Source organism: Glycine soja, chromosome 19 (assembly GCF_004193775.1).
Source record: "Glycine soja cultivar W05 chromosome 19, ASM419377v2, whole genome shotgun sequence".
Lineage (NCBI taxonomy): Eukaryota > Viridiplantae > Streptophyta > Magnoliopsida > Fabales > Fabaceae > Glycine > Glycine soja.
In genome coordinates this window covers 41,549,468-41,573,155 of record NC_041020.1, presented here as the reverse complement: position 1 = coordinate 41,573,155, position 23,688 = coordinate 41,549,468, and the positions used below count along the sequence as shown (strand labels likewise).

The 23,688-nt window shown below is 34.6% G+C and overlaps 1 protein-coding gene across 1 annotated transcript; it reads right to left on the bottom strand.

The window, feature by feature from the left end:
- Positions 1–3,642: 3,642 nt before the first annotated feature.
- On the bottom strand, positions 3,643–6,158 carry LOC114398843. Its single transcript, XM_028360964.1, has 7 exons — positions 5,985–6,158; positions 5,679–5,897; positions 5,322–5,585; positions 4,608–5,243; positions 4,282–4,520; positions 4,137–4,199; positions 3,643–3,652 (listed from the first exon to the last, which is right to left on the bottom strand). Exons 2-7 carry the CDS (start codon positions 5,742–5,744, stop codon positions 3,643–3,645), a joined length of 1,278 nt encoding a protein of 425 aa, XP_028216765.1. The 5' UTR covers positions 5,745–5,897; positions 5,985–6,158.
- Between the last annotated feature and the right edge of the window lie 17,530 nt (positions 6,159–23,688).

Below are 23,688 nucleotides of genomic sequence, written 5' to 3'. Positions count from 1 at the left end.
CCTCCTTTATTTGCCTTCTCATATTCGTCTCTCTCGACCCTCTTCACACCCTTGTCTTTTTTATTTCCAATTTTTGTAGCATGAAATGCACAATATATAAGCAATTAGCTAGCTAGGGAAGGACTATATGAATGTGATGCACCAAAATCAGCGATGAGTGTTAGGCCCCCGTATGGTTGCATCCCCCTTCAGCATTTATACATATATTCCTCCTTTATTGGGATGAGATTCTTGTAGAGAGTGCATCTTATTTGTCTCAAAACTAAGATTGGTATCGTATAATGGTTGTCCTACGTCATCATTGTCTGATAGTAACTAATGTTAGTAGTTTTAGCAACGTTAAAGGGGACCACATATATAACCGATCAAACTAATCTTTGTTGTTGATGTTGGATGTATATGGAAAAATTTATTTTGAAACAAAAGTTTTCCAGTTTTAATTTGCTATCATCTACTGTAAACTGATATGATGTGTGACCTAACTGCTGGTTAGGTACGTGATTTTGGCACTGAATTGTTGTTACATGCCCTATGGAAGCTATAGTAATTTGGTTCTGGTTACAATAAGATGTCAAAAGCACGTTATCACGTGTTAAAAGCTAGCCATGTAGGATAATTAACCATACATGCGTGCATGAAAGTTATGTATGTATATAGTGAGAAAATTAATTATATATCGAAAGCAACATTTTATAAATTGAGCAAAATTAGTATGGATGGGAAATTATATGACCACTGCAGTATTTTAACTTAATTAGTTGGATATATATATATATATATATATATATATATATGACAAGACATGGGATTTTTTCTAAATATGTTGAGTGAAAAGTTATTTGCGGGACAACGCTTTAATTTGTTCGGTTCATGCCAATCGTTCTTAGTTTACTATGTGGCATAAGTTGTTGCATGGTGTAAGATCCACTTCCACACATAACTTGTTCTTATTATTTTGTGTATATATGGGTGCAAACTGCAAAGTGGAGAACTTTCTTTTACTCAGTGATACCCCATATGCATGTTACACACTACTATAAAAATGTTATTCTACGACATGAGAACAAAGATGATTCTATAAAACTAATGTCTTAAAAAATACAGTGATATTTTTATAAATAATTGTAAATTTTCAAAGACAGTCTTGTGAAAATTATCTGTTTGAAGATGATTTTGGTTAAAACCGTTATTGAAATAAGATACTTAACACCAATTTTATTAGAACTGTCATCACGTCAAAGCTTCTTCTTCTTGTTGTTTTCTCTCACCACTAGAAATCCACGCTTTTCAATTTCTCTGACCTAATTTTGATTTTCCCAAATTTTAGTTGGTAAAGAGATCGTAGATCTATGTTTGGGTTGTATCCGGAAACTCGCAGACAACTACACTGGTCTCCAGGGCTTCCTTGTCCTCAACGCTGTCGGTGGTGGCATTGGTTCCGAACTCGCGTCGATTAGGTGATGATGGTGGAAGTATACCATTTGTTGCATCTATCCAATCTAAATCTCAAAACTCTCCCCTACTATCTATTGGGCTTGTCATCGTGGTATGTTTTCTTCGAAATATGTATCTCAATACAGAAATAGTTTGATCTCATTTGTTTTACTGTGCAATAGTTCTTTGTGTTTGTTTGATGTACTATGTGTGCATTAGACATATCCTGCATTTGAGATATTTCCTACTTGTTGCTTCCTCTGTTTATAAATTAGGATACAATTTTCTCAATTTACTTTATCTAGTATATTCATCGATGCTTGTTGTCAACACATATTGTATTTAATAAATTGATATTTACAAATTTTTAGGGTGCAATCCTCCTGATTGGTTATTGTTAATTACAACAATTCAGGTTTGTAACTAAGCTTTGTTAACTTGTATCCTGGATCCCTTATAAAGAAAAAATCATTAATCAAATAATAAGGGAATGATTTTGAATTTTTCACCATCCAAATATTGTGTTTCATATACCAAATTGTGTGAACTTTGAACTCTAGATATAGTCTTTTAGACCTACAACTTCCTTGGGTTTACAAAGTTTGAATCTAGACTATGTATATTAAGAGAATGCTACAGTCAAGGAACAACCAAACATAATAGTGGAGTGCCCAAAATGAATATGGTCAATGTAGCATTGTAACTAAAAAAAATGAGCAATTCAAATGAAAATATGTATAATAACTCTGGTCTCAGGCTATACATAAGGAGTGATAAAACAAGTTGTTTATAAGCAATAGCAGAGCTAGAGGAAAAAAATTGTAGAGTTTTGCATAGGCCATGCTTTAAAAGTAAAAGTAAAAAAAAAAAACAATTTTTTTTGTAAACTTTCAATGAAGATATTATATTTTGTGAACTCGCTATAAACACTACTAGAAAATAAGGTTTTAACATCGATTATTTAAGACTTTCAACATCAGTTATTAATTGATGTTGAAAGTACCGATGTGGAAAGTAGTATCATTAACATCGGTTTTTCAAAACCGATGTTAACTAATAAATACAACATCGGTTATTTAAATAAGCGATGTTATATGATACGAATTATGAAAAAAAAAATTATAAATCTATAAATTAACATCGGTTTTTTAAAAAACTGATGTTGTAAGTGACATTTAACATCGGTTTTTTAAATAGGCGATGTTATATGATACGAATTATGGAAAAAAAATTACAAATCTATAAATCAACATCGGTTTTTTAAAAAACTGATGTTGTAAGTGACATTTAACATCGGTTTTTTAAATAACCAATGTTAAATGTGACATGTGACATCGGTTTTTTAAAAACTGATGTTGTAAGTAACATTTCACATCAGTTTTTTAAAAATCTGATGTTGTAAGTGATATTTAACATCGGTTATTTAAATAGGCGATGTTATATGATATGAATTATGAAGAAAAAAAAGTTATAAATCTATAAATCAACATCGATTTTTAAAAAAACTGATGTTGTTAGTGACATGTAACATCGGTTTTTTAAAAACCGATGTTAAAAAATGTTGAGGTAAGTGACATTTAACATCAGTTTTTAAAAAAACTGATGTTGTAAGTAACATTTCACATCAGTTTTTTTAAAGACCGATGTTGTTTTAGAAATTTATTTTTAACATGATGTCTGTTTTTTCAATAAATCCCAAAAATAACCTGCAAATTTTAAAATCAGACCACACAACATATAATTTTCATTCTGTTTTGAAACAGTTTTTACCAGAAAATTCAATAAGAAATTTACTAATTACTATGAATTTAAAACATATTTAATGTTGAAACATGAATTGTAAATTAAGTAAGTAAATATAAACTACAATTACAAGATTGTCTAAACATCCTAAGTTTCATTTTTCACTTTCAAATAGTACTTTGCCCACTGGTTGCGAAGCGCCTTCAATCTTTCTGGTTCCAATGGTCTAGGATCAGTGAAATACTGCATGATATAATAAAACATAAGTTAATAATATATTAGCAATCATAATAATATGAAATTTGGTGAATTAAAAATTACCATTTCCCAATTATTCTGGAAATTTTCTAAGATTATAGTTGACATCCAATGCATGACGTAATACCCACACTCAGTGCTTCCTTTTTGTCTATTACACTAAATACATTATGAAATTTAGATATGCAACGTTCAGTACAAATTAGTCTACACAATACTAAAATATAAGTGAAAACATATTGTTTAAATAACTTACTTTAACAACAATCCACCTAGCAGGAGTCTTGGATTTACTTTGTTGAGTATCGTCAAGTCCTTTCAAAGCACTATTGAATACAAACATAGATTCTTATTGTACATTTAAAATTTTGATTTACCTGACTAATGCTAATGCAAATATATTAAAAAACAACACTGACCTATTAATTATGCCTTTGAGGTAGTTGTCTGGCTTATTATGCAACGAACAAAACCAAATGACAACATTTTCCTTAGGCAAAATGACGACCATTTGCCAATGTGCACTGCAGTGGAGACCAATATATGTTATTATACTATTATACATTATTTAAATTCATTTGTTGAGTTTAAGTTACCCATTCAAGTAGGCTCCTAGGTACACATCTCGTTTTGAATTTTGCATCCAGTTCTTAATGTAATTTTCTGATTCAAATTGTGATTGGCCAGATCTCTGGATAGACTGTGGCTCGAGGAATCCATACACATCGATATTCCCAGCTCGCATACTTGTCTCAGTCATATGCCTATTATTGTTAACACAAAGTAAATTATGCATGAAGGTAAAACAATAAATTAGGTAACTAACAATAATCTAAATTGACTTACAGAATCCACAACTGTATAACAGATATGCTGAGACATTGACCACCATGTGCAATTTCAGACAGATCTTCATGCTTTATGTACAAGGGAAAGTTTTCATTAAATAGGCCAAACAAGGTAGTATCCCACATAACCTGCAATGGCTTCAGAAAAAGTTGTGGAATGGTCAATGTCATTAGATATAGCGGATCATCGACCTCATCATCCGGCCTATCTGCAGGTTTCGCGGGTCTCACAGCTCCCTGTTTATCCAACATAATTAATTGACATAATTTAATCACAGTAAACATTTTAATTGGAAAAATAAGCATTTAATGACACTAAAATACCTGTTCTGATAAACGCTTGACTAGATGTGTCGGCCAAGCAAGGAATGTGTTAAGAGCCTGTCCCACGACCTTAACCTCTTTAGTGGGTACAGGAATGGGAGCATCTACATCTCTAATCTCCTCAACACCAACCTTAACTTGATCATGCAGCAAAGGAATGTTGTGAATTGTTGTAGATCCCTCATAAACTCTTCCCAGGGCAACCAGGCGAGAAAGATATTCTTCAATATACAACCCACATTTGTATGAGTCACCGGTGTCTAGATCGTTCCCTGAGGGATCAACACAACTCTCCTTTGTGCTGACACGAGCAGCTGAAGGACCAACATCAGGTTCAGGAGGCAGTGCGAGTCCCTGTGATTGCATTTGGCTGAGGGATAACATTAGCCGTCGAGTGACTTTTTCTGTGATTGAATCCTCTAGTTGGTCCTTGATTTGTTGCGTCAACTGTTGCAGGTATTCGGGAGCAATGGAGGAGGTCCTTGAAGCTGATCCAAAGTATTGTTTGATGGTTATACCGGCTCCTACAGCACGCACACGACCAGGGTGTTCTGGTCGCCCAATGGCAGCAGTCAGTATATCATAACATCCATGGGTAACAAAGGAACCCTGTGAGGCCTGCTCCTCAAGCGCATCCTGTGAAGAACACATTTATTCTATACTTAATCACACAATAAAAAAAATAATTACAATTATGAATTGAAAGTGACTTACAATCTTGTCAACAATTTCCTTTGCTGCTTCAGATGTCATGTCACCAGTTTTCTTGGTGCGGGCTAGCTTCCACTTCACGTGTCGTTTGATGGGAGATGGAGGATCAATGACGGTGTCAGTGCTTCCGGATTGAGTTGCTTCCTCTAGTTTTTTCTTTCTCTTCTCATCCATCAACTTTTTTTCTAAATATTCATAACCCCCACGAGACATCACGTGAGGGGCAGTGTTTTGTTTTTGGACAGCTTGTGCTTTTTTTCGAACATTCTGTAAAAATGAAACATTAATGAAACTCATGATTACAATGTATTATAATAAGTTCATTTAAAGTTAAAAAAATGAAAATCCCAAATTAGTTACCTCCCATGAAGGGTCTCTACGGCTCTGGCAAAATTGGGTCCATTTCTCCTTGCTAATGCCGTACATTTTGCATACAGTGTCATCAACACTATCCTTGTCAGCTGCAAGTGCCCATTTCGACGTCAAATCAGACTTAAACTGTCTCCACCGCTCCCCCACAGTCTGAAGTATTTTCTTTTTTGTCCTTAAATCAGATGCTTCAGGGATATCAAATTCAGCCTAACAAAGAGTAAATTAGGTTTTATTAATACTAAATTCAAATATTTGGCTAACAAACAATATGGAACATGAAATAATACATGATACCTGAATATCCTCCCATATCAAATCCTTCTGAGTAATAGGGACATGCTTCCAATTTTCGTATGTGACATCCACCTTATCACGAGCAACGATCCCTAAATATGTTCTAAATTTCTTGCTGTGGGGACCGTCTGCTTTGCCAGTAACAGGATCCACATGGACAAGGGGTCTCTCTGCCCCAACTAGTCTAGTCGCCAATAATCTTAGGCGTGAGGCCTTTCTAGTCCGCTTCAATGGTGGTGACGACGAATGCGATGTTACACCAGTAGAAGGAGGAGGAGGCGGATGAGAGTTTGACTGTGTAGCCATTTGGCTGTGAAAAAAAAAACATTAATTCAATATGTTATAAAAAATAAATGCGTATGAATGTAATTAAATGAATTGAAATTAAGTACAAAATAAAAAAAAATTACATTAGACGATGTTAATTAATTCTCCTTCATCGTGATCATTACGATTAGCATGAACATCGTCAGTTTCTTCTCCGATGACATTAGGTGACAATTGTGTGGACAAAGGACTAACATAAGTATCAATGTATGAATAATCATCTTCAACATTGACACCTATTGTTTTTCCATGTAAAACCACTGACCACCTTTGATCACAAGGGTCTTCGACATAAAATACTTGTTTCGCTTGTTCTGCCATAATGAAAGGATCATTCTGGTATGCGAGTTTGTTAAGATCCACCAACGTAAATCCCACATCATCGGTCCGCACACCGGTATTACTGTCAACCCACTTACATTTGAAAACACAGACAGTGAATTTGACATAGTTAAGCTCCCAAATTTCTTCAATGAAACCAAAGTAAGGGATGAAAGCTACACAAGGATTGTCATCATGTACACTAGCGAAGTGTTGAGATTCAGCCCTTAGGGTAACCCCACTGTTTTGCATTGTACTTTTTTGGTCTTGTGCTTTTGTATAGAAGGAATACTTGTTTATATCATATCCTTGCCAAGTTATAACATTTCTTTTAGGTCCATCTGCTAGCTTTCTCAACATTTCAGAAGCATTATCATCAGCCAAGATTGTGTGTTTAAACCAATCTAGGAAAGTCTTGTTATGTTTTTTCAACACTGAGTTCTTCGACATTTTTGGATTACTTTGTTTGACTAAATTTTCATGACGAACTATGTATGGCAAAACTTCATTACTATTATTCAACACATACAAGTGAGCTTGTTGCAAATCTTCTACACTTGGAGTGATGACATGCAGTCCTCTTGAACCCTTACCTCTTACTCTTTCGTCATGCCGAGACTCGGGAAGCCCAACAGGTTTAGCTTTTTCAATGTACTCTGAACAAAATTCAATGGCTTCTTCTGCAATGTACCTTTCAACAATAGATGCTTCAGGACGGTGTAGATTTTTGGTATACCCTTTTAAGATCTTCATGTATCGCTCAACCGGATACATCCACCGCAAATAAACAGGACCACAACATTTGATTTCTCTGACTAGATGAATAATTAAGTGAACCATGATGTCAAAGAATGCAGGCGGAAAATACATCTCCAACTCACACAATATAATAGCAGCCTCATTTTCCAGTTCGTCTAACTTCACAGGATCAAGAACTTTGCTACATATAGAATTGAAGAAAAAGCACAGCCGAGTTATGGCAAGCCTGACTTTGTTAGGCAAAATGTCTCGTATGGCCACCGATAACAATTGTTGCATCAAGACGTGACAATCATGAGACTTTAAGCCTACCAACTTAAGATCCTTCAAATGCACAAGGCTCTTAATATTTGAAGAGTATCCTTGTGGAACTTTGACCCGTCGTAGGCATTGACAAAAACTGAACTTTTCCTTTCTGGACAAAGTATGACAAGCTGGAGGCAAGTATATTTTTCTACCATCAGACCTTGGATGTAACGACGCTCGAATACCCATCTCAGCTAGATCTTGACGAGTATTCAAACCATCTTTTGTCTTGCCGTGAATGTTAAGGAGCGTCCCAATGAGACTATCACATACATTTTTCTCCACATGCATAACATCAATACAATGTCTAACATCTAGATCAACCCAGTACGGAAGATCAAACAAAATCGACCTTTTCTTCCATATGCAAGTCTTATTTTTGTCTTTCTTTTGGACCTTTCCAAATATTGTATTTAGGTGTTGAACCCGCTGGAAAATCTGGTCACCAGTCAACGGTACCGGTGCATTTTCATGCTCTTGACTTCCATTAAATGCTTTTTTCAATCGTCGGTAAGGATGATGAGGTTTAAGAAAACGTCGATGCCTAGTGTAAACTGTTTTTCTTCCATGTTTCAGTTGTATGTAGCTTGTGTCTTCTTCACAGATGGGGCATGCACGATGGCCTTTAACACTGTAACCGCTCAAATTCCCATATGCTGGAAAATTATTAATGGTACAAAAAAGCATTGCACGTAAATTAAATGTCTCATTTCGAAACCCATCAAACACTAAAACTCCTTCGTCCCACAACTTTGTAAGGTCTTCAATCAAGGGATTGAGATAAACATCGATGTCATTTCCTGGCTGTCTTGGGCCCGTTATCATCATAGACAACATCATGTATTTTCGTTTCATACACAACCAAGGAGGCAAATTGTAAATCACTAGCAAAACTGGCCACGAACTGTGTTGCGTGCTTAAACTGCCATATGGATTCATTCCATCAGTGGCTAGTCCAAGCCTAAGATTTCTTGCCTCTTTGCCAAAATCCGGATACAAACGGTCTATCTTCTTCCATTGCAAGGAATCAGCCGGATGACGAAGCATTCCATCACAGTTTCTCTCATTTGCATGCCATGTAAGGTCTTTTGCGTCGTCTCCATTAGCAAACATACGCTTAAACCTTGGAATGATCGGAAGATACCACAACACCTTCGCTGGGGGGCCCTTGTTTGAGTTTTCATCACTACTACACTCCTCATCATCCTTGAGTTTGTACCGTGATACCCCACACCTAGGGCATTTCGACATTTCTTGAAATTGATGTCTGTATAATATGCAATCATTCGGGCAAGCATGAATCTTCTGATACTCCATACCCATGGGACACAATATTTTCTTTGCTTGATAGTAACTTTTAGGCAATGTGTTTTCCTCTGGAAGCATGTCGTGCACTACTTGAAGCAGTGAACTAAAGCTTTTGTCACTCCACCCATATCTGGCTTTGATATTAACCAGACTTAAAACTGCCGACAACAGCGTCAACGAATTCTTGCACCCCGGATACAAAGGTTTCTTTGAATCAGTTTGTAATGTATCATACATAGGGGCATGTGCTTGCTGAAAAGACTCTTGTCCAAGGTCACGAATCATATCCTCCAAGCGATCTCCCATTTCTACATCAAACGGTTCGGATTGTTGCCCACTCTGCATGTCTGTCATTTCACCATGCCATATCCACGTCGTATAATTCCTCTTAATTCCATCACACAACAGATGCTCTCGTATGTCATCCAGTATTTGTCGTCTTCCATTCAAACAATTGATGCAAGGACAATAATATTTTCCATCTTCATCCGGTTGACCTCTTTCTGAAGCAAATTGTAAGAATTGCTCGACGCCTTCCTCATATTCTGGGCTGATGCGACTTTCATTCATCCAACTTCGATCCATCTAAGTAATAACTCGGTCATACTCTCAAAGTTATTCGATGCATGAAAATTTCACTTTTTTATTATAGGTGTGTCCCTATCCCATTTGGGAAGACCGTCTTTTATGGTAGCTTCATACATCAGGGTTAATTCTATTTTGTTAAATTTGACAAAATTTTGGCAGCATTTCGCATTGGTCTCCAAGTACACAACATGAAATCGGTGAAATTAATTTTCCGATAATCAAGTATGCACCCAGAGAACAACTAGAAATGCATTACCGAAATTTCATCAAATTAAACAAAATAATTTTAACCTTAACACATGAATCTACCATAAAAATATCAGTCTCCCCAAACTGTCCAAACGGACAATTCAAGATTAAATACAATGATTAATGCAAACTATCCGCAAGAATCATTGCATCCAATATCAAACGGGAATCTAAGGTTCACTTATCATGAACACAATTTATATAGCATATATCAATTGTCATTAATGGCAGTGAACACGTAATAAAAATATTCATTGGTAACAAACATTTGTACCTGTGATGATGAGCAACACGATCCAAAATGAAAGCAAGAATCAAATAAATAACTGAATGAACACCTACATCAATCATCATTCCGAAAAACAGATATCAATATGAATGCTACACTCAAACTTTGAAGAAGAATAAAGGATAATATGGCGGAAATGATACAGTGTTGTTTGCACCCAAACTCTTACTTACGTGGCTAACATAATATTTCGATTAGTGTCCAAGAACTATAAAATCCCACACATCTTTGGCTGAGATTGATGGTTGACCATTCTTTTGAAGAAATTAAGAAGAAGAAAAAAATTCTTATTTTATTTCATAAGAAAATATTTATTTCGTGATAAATAAAATAACATATTCAATAAATTACTTAATCTCATGTTAACAAGCAAGAAAGTTTTTTATTTAAATTGTTATAACAATAAATTAAAGAAGTTTATTTTCACTAATAATTTAAATATTAATGTAATTCTAAGTAAATTATTTTTCGTCAGAGTTAAATATAAATTTCCTACGTGTATCTTTGGAAGATAATTTTGCTTGAAATCACTCGTTAAAATGAGAAATTATGTGTCATGCTAGTTGATCGTGCTTGATAGTTAAGTCAAATAGATTTTATTAAATAAAGAAAACTAAAGATGTGACTTTTTACATTAATTAAGCAATAAAAAACTCAAGATGTGATTTTTACAGGATAGACTTCCATAAAAGATTTTGTAAATATGTACGCAAGTGCCACACTTTTTCAAAGAACTAAAGAATATATCAGCATCATATATATCAGCACCAAAAAAAAAATATTGTGTATATTTTTTTACTGCACCATATCACGTATATGTCAAATTATAATTATAATAGGATATTGACCTTTTTTTTTCTATCTACAAATGACATTATTTACTCTACTTTCACTGAACAACCAAAACCGAAGCAAATAAATAAATAAAATAAAATAAAATAAATGTATGTATACGCAGTGTTTCGGTGGCAACGTTTCGTTAGAAGATTGATCGTGTGCGCGTACATGAGAAAGAACTCGAACAAAAAATAAGTAGAATAAAAACCTGAACGGTTTGAAGTAGCGGTTGGTTGAGTCCTCTACCGTTTGGAAACCCTTGGTCTGCATTAATCGGCGAGGAATATCAATAAATAAATAGATATAAAGAAATTAAACAGGAAAATTTGGACAGGTTATAACTCGGAAAATTACGAAAGTAAATTAACAATTCATAATAATAATTCAGAATTTCGAGGAGCGAACCTGCAGATCTGACGGCACGGAGTGGAGGTCCTTAAAGTGGCTGGAGCTGCAGCAAGAGCGATCGGAGCAAAAATCGCCGGAAACAACCGTGCCGGTAGAACTGACGGAAGCTTCCGGCGAGACGGTAGTGTCGGGAAACTGCGTATCGGAAGAGCGTAACTGGAAGGAAGCGGTGGTTTTTCTTTTCTTGGATATGGAATGTTGGCTTGAAGAAGGTTGTTCTATGGCGGCAATTGTGAGAGAGCAGCGAATACACACCTGAGTTCTTGCAGTAATTGTGGGAGTAATTGTGGGACCAATTTGAGGGTTTAGGGTTTTACAGGAGAAATGACGTATAGGCCCAATTTAAGAATTTGGTTTGACAAAAATTGGACACCATGATTTTTATAATTGGTTTCGGGTCTTATTTAACGTAGACCCAACTGAACCTAATATAGGATAACCTTTTTTAAATTTTAAAAACTTTTTAAAAATTAGTAAAATGTTTACAAGAATTTTTAATGTAATATATATTTCTTCAAAATCAATTCTTGATAATCTGAAACAAACATAAGTAAGAATTAGAAAGAACGTGAAAAAATTATTTTATTATTTGATAAATCATGATATTAAATTATAACTTTGATTTTAAAGACTTTCAGCTAGATAATTAAAATTAATATTTTTTTATTAATTGATAAAATCGTGATATTAAATTATAATTTTGATTTTTAAAGACTTTCAAGTTTCAACTATATAAATTTAAATTAATAAATCTAATTTCAATTTTATGATTAATTTCAAATATCAAATAAGCATTTTTAACATTTCAAATCCCAATAGTATATTCCCCAAGTTTAATAAAATTCATATCAACCCGTTAGTTAGGTGCACTTCACGCAGCTAGCAATAAATCAATAAATTAAATAATAAAAAAACAAAAATCATGAACTCGGAGTTTATATAGATGCGTGGATGTACCTTGGAGTGTTGGTACTATCTAATACACTTTTTCTAAAACTATTATGATTTAGAAAATTTACTATGCATTTGCTGTGTACATAATTTTATATGGTATATGAATTTTAAATTATTTTAGAAATCATATCAATATTAATTTATGGTTAAATAATAAAATTAAATTATTTTACATTATTAAAATAGCATCATTAAATTTTATTATTTGTATTCTTAATACAATACGAGATTTTCTTTATGTCATTCAAATTTTTTGAGAAATGTGATTAAATAATTTGTTTTATTCTTTAAAAATTACTCTGAAAATTATTAAGATTCATTATCTTGTGTTTTTACTTTATTATTTTTTAACTCATTAATTGATTGACGTGTATATATATATATATATATATATATATATATATATATATATATATATATATGATAGTCACTTTCTTCCATCCTCACACGAGAGAGAAAATGAATTTATCTTATGATTCATTTTGTCCTAAAATTGTTAATGTTTATTAGGATATACCTTTACTAAACTATAGTTTTTAAAAACTAGAAGAACGAAAAATACGTTTTAATCAAATAAATAATGTATGCATACATTTTATGACTTTTTTTACAGTAAGTTATAGTATCGTAAATTTCTGTAATAATTATATTAAAAATTATATCAAAATATTTTTCAATTAATTGATATTATAAAAAAATTGTAACAATTTTTGTTTGCTACTAAGTATATAAATCAATTAATAAGATTGTTTTAATTTAACTAGTGATTTTAAATTTAAGTTTTAATACAATATTAAATATGAATAAGGATGACTTTTTTATGATAAGAACTCGGTGATAATCATTTCATAAATGATAATCATACTAAATTTGAGTGTGTCGTGGTTACCAGACCAAATATGTTATTCATGTTTTCAAACTTAGTTCGTGAATTAAAATTTAAAGTTTTATTAAGTAAATCTAAAAAAAAAATATTTAATTGAGTATTAAAATAACTTTTGACAAAAAATATTCATCACTATTTAAATATAATTTTTTTTCTTTGTTTCTTCTTTCCTAAATAATTTTTTTATAAAATTTATTAACAAAAAATTCACATAATTAACAAATGAAGTTAAAAATAATAAAAAAATGACAAATATAATAAAAATAAATTACATGTGGATTATAATTAACTCTATATTTAAAGACTTAAAACATAATTTCCATGTCTCATGAAAATAATTTTATTTTTGTTCTGAAAAATTTGTTTAAAAATAATAAAAATATCATTTTGTTTCAAATATAATAATTAAATAATAATATATTAATAATAAATTTTAATTTTTTTACTATATAATTATTTTTACTAACATTCTATAAAAATTCTATAAAAGTTAAACTCTATTATTAAAAACAATTTTTTTTTCAAATTAACTAATATCAAATAATTTATATAAATATGTGTTATATTTAAATGATAATCATGAAATAATAAAATTAAAATTACGAAATTCATTTTAAAAATTTAGTTTAATTTTTAAATGTTTACCTTTTGAATTTATTATTGTTTATTAATTATTATATTTTTTTAATTAAAATATAATTAATAACGCAATATATGATTTTTTTTAAAATATATAAATAATTTAAAAAATTATATTAACATCAGTTATTTGAAAACTGATGTCGTTAAGCACTTACAACATCAGTTTTCAAATAACAGATGTTAAAACTGAATTTAGTATGATTTTAACATCGGTTATTTGAAAACCGATGTTGTAAGTGCTTAACGACATCAGTTTTTAAATAACTGATGTTAATTTAACATCGGTTATTTGAAAACTGATGTGGTTAAACACTTACAACATCGTTTTTCAAATAACCGATGTTAAAATCATACTAAATTCAGTTTTAACATCTGTTATTTGAAAACCGATGTTGTAAGTGCTTAACGACATCGGTTTTCAAATAACCGATGTTAATAGGACGATGTTAAAACTCATTTTTTTAGTAGTGAAACTAACAATGAATATATTATATTTTGTGAACTCGGTATAAAATTCCATTGATACTGATATTTACTTTGATTTATTTAGTCACATGGTAGGTGGAGCTAGCGATGGCATTAATGAAGTAAATAAAAACATATTTTTATCATTTAAAAATATTATGCTTACAGGACATTTTCCATGTAAGACATCATGTTTATATTAAAATATGGTAAACTAGCAAAGAATCATTGAAGTTTCTCATTTCCTTTAAATTTTGTTAATGCTTTGAGTGTTTTATTTTTTAAAATTTTTGTTGGTGTCTCCCATCAGCATGCACATTTTGTTTTTTGAACTTTTGGTTTCATCCCATAATTTGTTCTTGTGTGTGGATGGTATGATCTAAAACTAGAAAGTTGTTGGTTGTTTTGGTATCATTTTGACATACATGATACATGTATAGATCGGATTATGCATCTTAGTCTATGTTAAAATTTTCAATTTGTTAATAACTTCTGTTGGTTTATGGTATATTTGATTTTAGGAAACACGTTCAATTATAATTTCCTTAAATTTGTATCCATTCAATTTTTGTCAACAACAAGAGGAAATAAAACCAACAAAGAGCAAGAGGCACGAAGTTTATTTTTCCCATTTCGAATCCAATTTAGAAAATTTGAATGTAAAATTTTCTCTTGAACCCACTAATATTAATTTTGTTGATATTTTCTACATTTAATGAAAATGGAAACAGAAGATACAGAAACCAAATAGGTGTTTATTACTATCCTAAACATACAAGCAAATAAAGATTAGGCTACTTGCTGATATTGTATTTTTATCTGTATGGTTGTTGTATATACACTCTTACTGGGAACTGGATGATACTGCATCATAATATGTTAGACATTATAAACATCTTTTTGTACTATAAGTGTTAGCCCATATTTTTGATGAGCTAAAAATATGCTCTAAATTCGAATTTTGTTAGATACTGTTCGAATCGAAAAGACAAGAAGGAGGACTTCGAACCATTGGGCTAGTCGAGCGGGTGTATGGTCGAGTCGAAGGCAATACAGCAAAATTTCTGGACTTAGCGTAATTTTTGACAAGACTTCATAAAATCAGTTCGACTTCGAGCAATATGGATAACCGTTCTAAGGAGCAGTTATGTGCATGCAAGGTGTACGTAGCAGGACACTTGGCGTTAGGATAATGTTCGACCGTTAGGGCGGTTTATTTTTAAATATCTATATATAGCAGTTGTTAGTCAGATTTCGAGGTCGCAAATCATTTATACAAATCCTTATATACTCAAAGTACCCAGCGCAGAGAGAAACGAGTACTCAAGGAGAATGTATGTTTGTGAACCATTTTAAGTTTTCTGTAAACTTTACATTTCGAATGCAATGCATTTTTCATTTCACTTTAGAATTCCTGTCTTTTAAAGGGTTCATTCGATCGAATGAACTCGTCGAGCCTTTTAATTCTGCAATTTACTTTTCTCTTATCAGTTTACTTCCAGCATTTCGATTCTCTCAATGAACTCATTGCAATGATGAACATTCAAAACTTCACATCTAAACGTAAACACACAATTGACATGCTCCTGAGATTCACTAGTCGATCTCGCAAGCAACTCGATTAGACTAGCGATTGTTTACCACATTTCACAGTAAACAAATTGGCACGCCCAGTGGGACTAGTCAATTGTGCGTTTTGGCTTTAAATTATTATTAAAGTTTTATTGAGTGCAGTTGGTTTATTGCATTCTTAATTGTTTTGATCTTGTATGCATTTAAGAAGTGGGAAATCTGTTCCACACTTAACAGAATTCAAAAGTCGTACAAGGATGGCTAGACCACCCCCAAGTAATCGAAACAATGACCTTCCAAATATGGAGGGGCAACCAACGCAGACATCTGTTAGTAATGCCAATGTAAATTCTGGCGTAGGAGCAATTCCTGACCAAACTATTGGCACGATAAGTTCGACCGCTTCGACGGTTATGAATCAGACAGGGGTAACTTCTCCCATGACCAACATGACGTTGGCAAGTTCGACCACGTCAGCTTCTGCTCTTGCCCCATGGAATAACCCTAGTTTAGGGAATCCCAGTGGAAGTCCCTTTCGACCGCTTCAAAACCCTCTATATGGCATGCCTACATCTTTAATGGCAGGATTGCAAAATTCTCAACCAAATATAGAGAATCTTAATATGTCCTCTCCATCAGGGTCTGTAGCGGGCAATCAAGGTAGGGTAATTCCTCAACATTTAACCAATACATCCGTGTTGTCACTCAGACAACAAATGGATGAAAGTAACCATGATATGGTTAACATGTTAACCCAACAAATAGGAACTGTCATTAACCCCTTAATTCAAAATACAAATGACAGTTACCAAATGTTAACAAATCAAATAAGTCGAATTGCTGACTTTTTTGGGGCACCACCCATACAGCAACCACCAATTCGACAGATCCAAATACAGGCGCCTGTCCAAGAGATACAAATGCCTAACAACCCAGGGATGCAAATGGCTCAAGCACCACAACCAGTGGCACGCATAGAGCCACCAGTCCAACAGGTCGAACCAAACCCTGGTATAGTATTGGTAAATAGAAACCAAAATGCTGATGAAGTAATAGGGAATATTCAACAAAACCGTTTCGATAGGCAGAATAACCTTGCCCAAATGGTCGAAACGATTTTGGTGCAGAATGGTTTGAACTTAGGCTTACACAGGCCTAATTTTGTGTCTCCATTATCTGAGTATGTGTTACAGACAGAATTACCAAGGGGTGTGAAAATCCCTAAGTTGACTAAGTTTGCAGGAGAGACAAATGAGTCCACTGTCGAACACATTGCTAGATATTTGGTCGAGGCAGGGGATTTGGCTAATAATGAAAATTTAAGAATGAAATTTTTCCCTAATTCCTTGACTAAAAATGCTTTTACATGGTTTACAACCCTTCCTCCTCATTCCATACATAATTGGAACCAATTGGAAAGGATTTTCCATGAGCAATTTTATATGGGACAGTCTAAGATCAGCCTTAAAGAGTTAGCCAGCGTTCGACGCAAGGCACCTGAATCAATTGATGATTATTTGAACAGATTCAGACTCTTAAAGGCAAGGTGTTTCACCCAAGTCCCTGAACATGAATTAGTCGAAATGGCTGCTGGTGGCCTAGACTATTCGATCAGAAAGAAATTAGATACCCAGTATTTAAGGGATATGGCTCAATTGGCTGATAGAGTTCGACAACTCGAACGATTGAAGGCTGAAAAGGCTAGAAATTCTAAATTCCACAAGAAGGAAAAGGTTGCATATGTCGAAACCAATGACAGTGACCAGGAGTTCGATATTATTTATGAAGATATCGAAGACAATGAGGTTGATTTAGCAGAATTAAAACCTGGACCTCCTTATGTTTGTAAACTCCTTAGACCTTCCAATGGAAAAAACCCTGTTGAACCTAAAAATGATAAATTTGTGTCTAAAACTTATACATTTGACATAACTAAATGTGATGAAATATTTGATTTATTAGTCACAGATGGCCAGATTGTTGTTCCTAAGGGCTTGAAAGTACCCCCAATCGAACAACAGAAGAAAAGGGGTTATTGTAAATTTCATAATTTCCTTGGCCATAAAACCTCACGTTGTGTTCTTTTCAGGGATTTGGTTCAAAAGGCTCTCGACGAAGGGAGGCTCAAATTTGGTGAGAAACCAAAGGTTGTTCAGGAAAATGCTGAAACATCCAAAGCTGCTGAAACTCTCTATGCGGAGCCCCAAGAAATAATGATGGTCGAAACAATGGAGTTGTCCCATGTGCAAGTTCAGAACATATCTGAAGAAGATTACAACGAACAAATGAAGGTTGTGTATCCTCAGGCTGAGGAGGATTTAATTGATTTCTTGAACAGATGCAAACTCGAAAACAAGATTGTGATGCTCTGCCCTCGCTGCAGTGCAGTATGTGATAGGGAGGCTACTGAGGGCCTCAAGAAATACCAAGTTGTTAACAAGGGGGCAAAGCAGAACCAACGTTTCGATAAAGGCAAAAGAGTTATGGTGCAGTCGAATACTAATCAGAAGTCTGGTCGAAGGAATACTTTCGTTCCTCCCGATTCAGTTCCGGTCGAAAAATGGATGCACCAGGGACTCATAAGGTTCAACAAAGGGATCATGGAAGTAGGTGGTTCGAGTGGAACGAAACAAGTTGGCCCACAAGAGGCTAATAGGTACTCTTATAGGAACAATTACAAAGGAAAAAATCCTATGACGAGGACCCAATGGCGCAGGTTCCAGCGTCAGAAGAAATTGGCCCAACAAAATCTGCAAACGGGCCAGTATAAAGAAGTATCTAGGAGGCCAGTAAAAGAGAGACTCCTGCCTCCAGTGGATGAAGATAAGATGGAGGATGAGGATCTACTGGATTCTGAACCAGACTTTGATGTCATTTGTGTGGTATCTATCTTGCCATCTGAATATGATGTCCAGTCTGAAGTTACTGAGATCGAAAGCGAGTTCGATCATTTTGATATGGCTGACCCAAAGCCAGTATGTTACTATGTTATGAATAATGGCTGTGTGGAAGAGCAATTAGCTTATTTCGAAAAGCCAGATTTTCAGATGAAAAGTCATCTCAAACCTCTCTTCATCAGGGCAAAAGTTGAGAATGTTGGAATCAACAAAGTGCTCATTGATGGAGGAGCGGCTGTCAACTTAATGCCTCGATCTATGCTCTACAAGATCGGGAAACACGACACTGATCTATCTGCCCACAACATTGTGCTTTCGAATTATGAGGGTAAAACTGGCTATTCTTTGGGAGCCATTCAAGTAGATGTTGCTGTAGGCAGTATAGTTCGACCAACTCTATTCCTGGTGATACAGTCCAAGGCTAATTTTAACTTGCTATTAGGAAGGGAATGGATCCATGGAGTTGGGGCTGTGCCATCTACCCTTCACCAGAAACTCATTATCTGGAGGGAGGATGGGATTGTTGAAAATATAGAGGCGGATCAAAGCTTCTATAAGTCGGAGGTCGATAATGTTACTGCACAAACCTTTGACAAAAAGTTGGCTAACATAGCACCTTGCGGTGATAAGGAGGCTATTGTCGAATCAAGTGACAATGTTATCCATTCTGTCAAACTCCATCCTACCTATGGGTTTATATGGGAGAGGGAGGAAATTGATGCTGTTCCCTCTGAAGATGGAGTCATTCCACCAACTGGGTGGAATATATATGAAGATTAATATGGCTGAGGCCACTGCATGGGCCAGAATTACGGCTTATATGGCCGAAAATAGACTAAATACGGCCTTTGAGGCTGAATCTCAACAAAATATGGCAGTTGAAGCCAAGATCGAAGATCATAAAAACAAAGAAACAAAGGATCGAAGACTGGATTGCATTTATGACGATGAGCCGCTGGGTTTCGAGAAAAACCCCGTAAGTGAGGTGCCAAAGATGCAGGCTCAAGATCCTTTGGAGGAAATCGACATTGGAGATGGCTCGATGAAAAGGCCAACGTATATCAGTGCCAATATCACCTCAAGTCTAAAAGAAAAGCTGGTGCCTCTTCTTAGAGAATTTAAAGATTGTTTTGCTTGGGATTACCACGAAATGCCTGGGTTAAGCAGAGAAATGGTCGAAATGAGATTACCGATTAAGGAAGGAAAAAGACCAGTAAAACAACTACCCAGAAGATTCGCACCAGAAATCATGTCCAAAATTAAGGAAGAGATCGAAAGGCTGCTAAAGTGTAAATTCATCAGATCTGCCAGGTATGTCGAATGGTTAGCAAATATAGTCCCTGTCATTAAAAAGAATGGAACTCTTAGAGTATGCATAGATTTTAGGGATTTAAATAATGCTACACCTAAAGATGAATATGCTATGCCAGTAGCGGAAATGTTGGTAGATTCGGCAGCTGGTTTCGAATTTTTAAGCATGTTAGATGGTTATTCTGGTTATAACCAAATATTTATTGCTGAAAGTGATGTGTCGAAAACAGCATTTCGATGCCCTGGTGCTTTAGGCACTTATGAATGGGTGGTTATGCCCTTTGGATTGAAAAATGCTGGGGCCACTTATCAAAGGGCCATGAATTCCATGTTTTATGATTTTATTGACACATTTATGCAAGTTTATATTGATGATATAATCATCAAATCTTCCTCAGAAGATAGCCATTTGGATTACCTTAGGCAATCTTTCGAACGAATGAGGAAACATGGATTAAAAATGAATCCATTAAAGTGTGCTTTTTGTGTGCATGCAGGAGACTTCCTTGGTTTTGTGGTGCATAAAAAAGGCATTGAGATAAATCAAAATAAGACAAAGGCTATTCTTGAGACGAAGCCTCCTTCGACCAAAAAACAGCTTCAGTCTTTGCTAGGAAAAATCAATTTCTTGAGGCGATTCATTTCGAATCTAAGTGGCAAAGCTCAAATTTTTTCGCCATTACTTCGACTCAAGAAAGATGAACCATTCAAATGGAATGAAGAGCATCAAAAGGCTTTCGATGAAATTAAAGAATATCTGATCAAGCCTCCCGTGTTAATGCCTCCTAGTCGAAATAAGACTATGAAGTTGTATATTGCTGCGTCTGACAAGACCATTGGTAGCATGTTGGCTCAGGAAGATGATGATGGCATAGAACATGCAATTTATTATCTTAGTCGTGTACTAAATGATGCAGAAACTAGATATACTGCCATAGAAAAACTTTGTCTTTGTCTGTATTTCTCTTGTGCAAAACTTAAGCAATATATAAAGCCTGTTGATGTTTATGTGTATTCTCATTATGATATTATTAAGCACATGTTGTCAAAACCTATTTTACACAGTAGAATTGGAAAATGGGCTTTAGCATTAACAGAATATTCTTTAATGTACAAGCCTTTGAAATCTGTTAAGGGTCAAATTGTGGCAGATTTTATTGTAGATCACTCAGTGGTCGAAATGCCGCAAGACTATGTAGGTATAGAGCCTTGGATTTTGTATTTCGATGGTTCGAAACACAAACATGGAACTGGAATTGGAGTTTTAATAATATCCCCCAATAAAGTTCCAACTAAATTCAAATATAAAATCAAAGGGCTTTGTTCTAATAATGAGGCTGAGTATGAGGCTTTAATTACAGGCCTTGAAATTTTAATTAGCCTGGGGGCAAGAAATGTTAATATAAGAGGTGATTCAGAATTAGTGTTGAGGCAATTAACACAAGAATACAAATGTGTTAATGAACACTTAGCAAAATATTTTGTTATAGCAAGTTCTCTTCTGAATCATTTCGATTATATTAACATTGAGCATATACCTCGACAAGAAAACCAAGAAGCAAATGATTTAGCCCAAATAGCTTCAGGGTACAAAATGTCGAAGGAAAAGTTAACTCAGTTGATCGAAATAAAAGATAAACTGGTATTACCAGAGCCATTAAGCACTAAATTGCCAATGCCAAAACTTGTGGGGGCAAGTATACCACAAAATAACGAAGATGAAAGCATGAATGATCTCCAGGAAAAAATTCAAATTTTGGCCATTGACAATATGTTAGATGATGATTGGAGAAAGTCCATTATTGAATATTTGGAAAATCCAATAGGCAATGTGGCTCGAAAGGTCAAATATAGGGCTTTAAATTACGTGATTATGGGAAATGATTTGTTTAAAAAGACTGCAGAAGGAGTGTTGCTGAAATGTCTAAGTGAATCAGAAGCATACTTGGCAGTTTCCCATGTTCACAGTGGGGCTTGTGGATCACATCAAGCAGGCCATAAAATGAAATGGCTTTTATTTCGACAAGGTTTATATTGGCCTTCGATGTTAAAAGACTGTATAGAATTTGCTAAAGGCTGTCAGGAATGCCAAAAGCATGCAGGGATACAGCATGTACCTGCTAGTGAGTTACACTCCATAATCAAACCTTGGCCTTTCAGAGGATGGGCTTTGGACTTAATTGGTGAAATCAAGCCTGCTTCTTCTAAGAACCAGCGTTATATCATAGTTGGTGTCGATTACTTTACAAAATGGATCGAAGCAGTCCCTTTGCCAAATGTTGATCAGGAAGCAGTAATTAGTTTCATTCAAAATTATATTATTTATAGGTTTGGTATTCCCGAAACAATTACCACTGATCAAGGTTCAGTTTTTACTGGACGAAAAATGCAAGAATTTGCCCAAAAAACTGGCTTTCGATTATTAACCTCAACACCATATTACGCGCAAGCAAATGGTCAGGTCGAAGCAGCCAATAAGATTGTAATTAACTTGATTAAAAAACACATTGCCCAAAAGCCAAGAAATTGGAATAAAACGTTAGATCAAGTTCTATGGGCATGTAGAAATTCTCCTAAGGAATCAACTAATACTACCCCATTTCGACTAACTTATGGGCATGATGTTGTACTTCCGGTCGAAATACATTTGCAATCAGCCAGGGTACAAAAACAAATGGATATTCCAATCGACCATTATTGGAAAATGATGTCAGATGAGTTGGTTGATTTAGATGAGGAGAGATTAAGAGCATTAGAAGTTTTGACTAAACAAAAAGAAAGAGTTGCTAAAGCTTATAATAAGAAAGTGAAGTCAAAAACTTTTAATATTGGAGATTTAGTTTGGAAGGTTATCCTGCCCATGGATAGTAAGGATCGAGCCTTGGGCAAATGGTCCCCAAATTGGGAAGGACCGTTCAAAATAATTCAGATCTATTCGAATGGTGCTTATAAGTTAGAGGAGCTAACCCCTCAGAAACGTACTTTGAGCATAAATGGTAAGTATTTGAAAAAATATAAACCAACACTGCTCGAAGTTAAAATAAGCATAGAATAAGAAAAATACTGGAAACATAAAAATGGCGATAACAGTAAAATTGCCACAAAAGGGCATTTGTCAATATTACATAAAAAGTAGAATCGAAATACAGAATTCGAAATAAAGAAATTATAAGTTCTACTAATGCATGACCAAGTCCTCATATAGTTTCTTCAAGGTGGCCATCTCTTTAGTTAAGACCTGGTCAGCACTCTCCATAGCTCTCGCCTCATCTGCTACAGCTTGAGATGCGCTAAAGGCCTTCAGGCCTTCCCTCCCTTTTTCAGCAACCAGCTTCTGAATCGAATCAGCGGCCTTCTCCTGGAGTTCTTTGCGTTTGGCCTGCTCTGTTACAATTTTCTGCCTTAGATCATCGACCTGAGACAGCAAATTTGTAATAGTTGCCTCCCAGGAGGAGATGTTATCATCACAGGCTTTGATCTCAGAAGATCCTTCTTTCGCCTCTTTGGTGAGACGTTCGACTTCATGTTGAGCAGCTCGGGCTTTCTCGAGCAGAAGGATATGTGCCTGTTTCTGGGCATCCAGTC

What these genes read in the sequence shown, in the direction of transcription:
- LOC114398843 (XM_028360964.1), bottom strand. Translation starts at nt 5,744, where the DNA reads ATGTACGGCATTAGCAAGGAGAAATGGACCCAATTTTGCCAGAGCCGT. An exon ending in AGGAAATTGTTGACAAGATT is followed by an intron (nt 5,244 to 5,321) that starts GTAAGTCACTTT and finishes TGTTCTTCACAG; the next exon opens with GATGCGCTTGAGGAGCAGGC. An exon ending in GTTATACAGTTGTGGATTCT is followed by an intron (nt 4,200 to 4,281) that starts GTAAGTCAATTT and finishes TAACAATAATAG; the next exon opens with GCATATGACTGAGACAAGTA.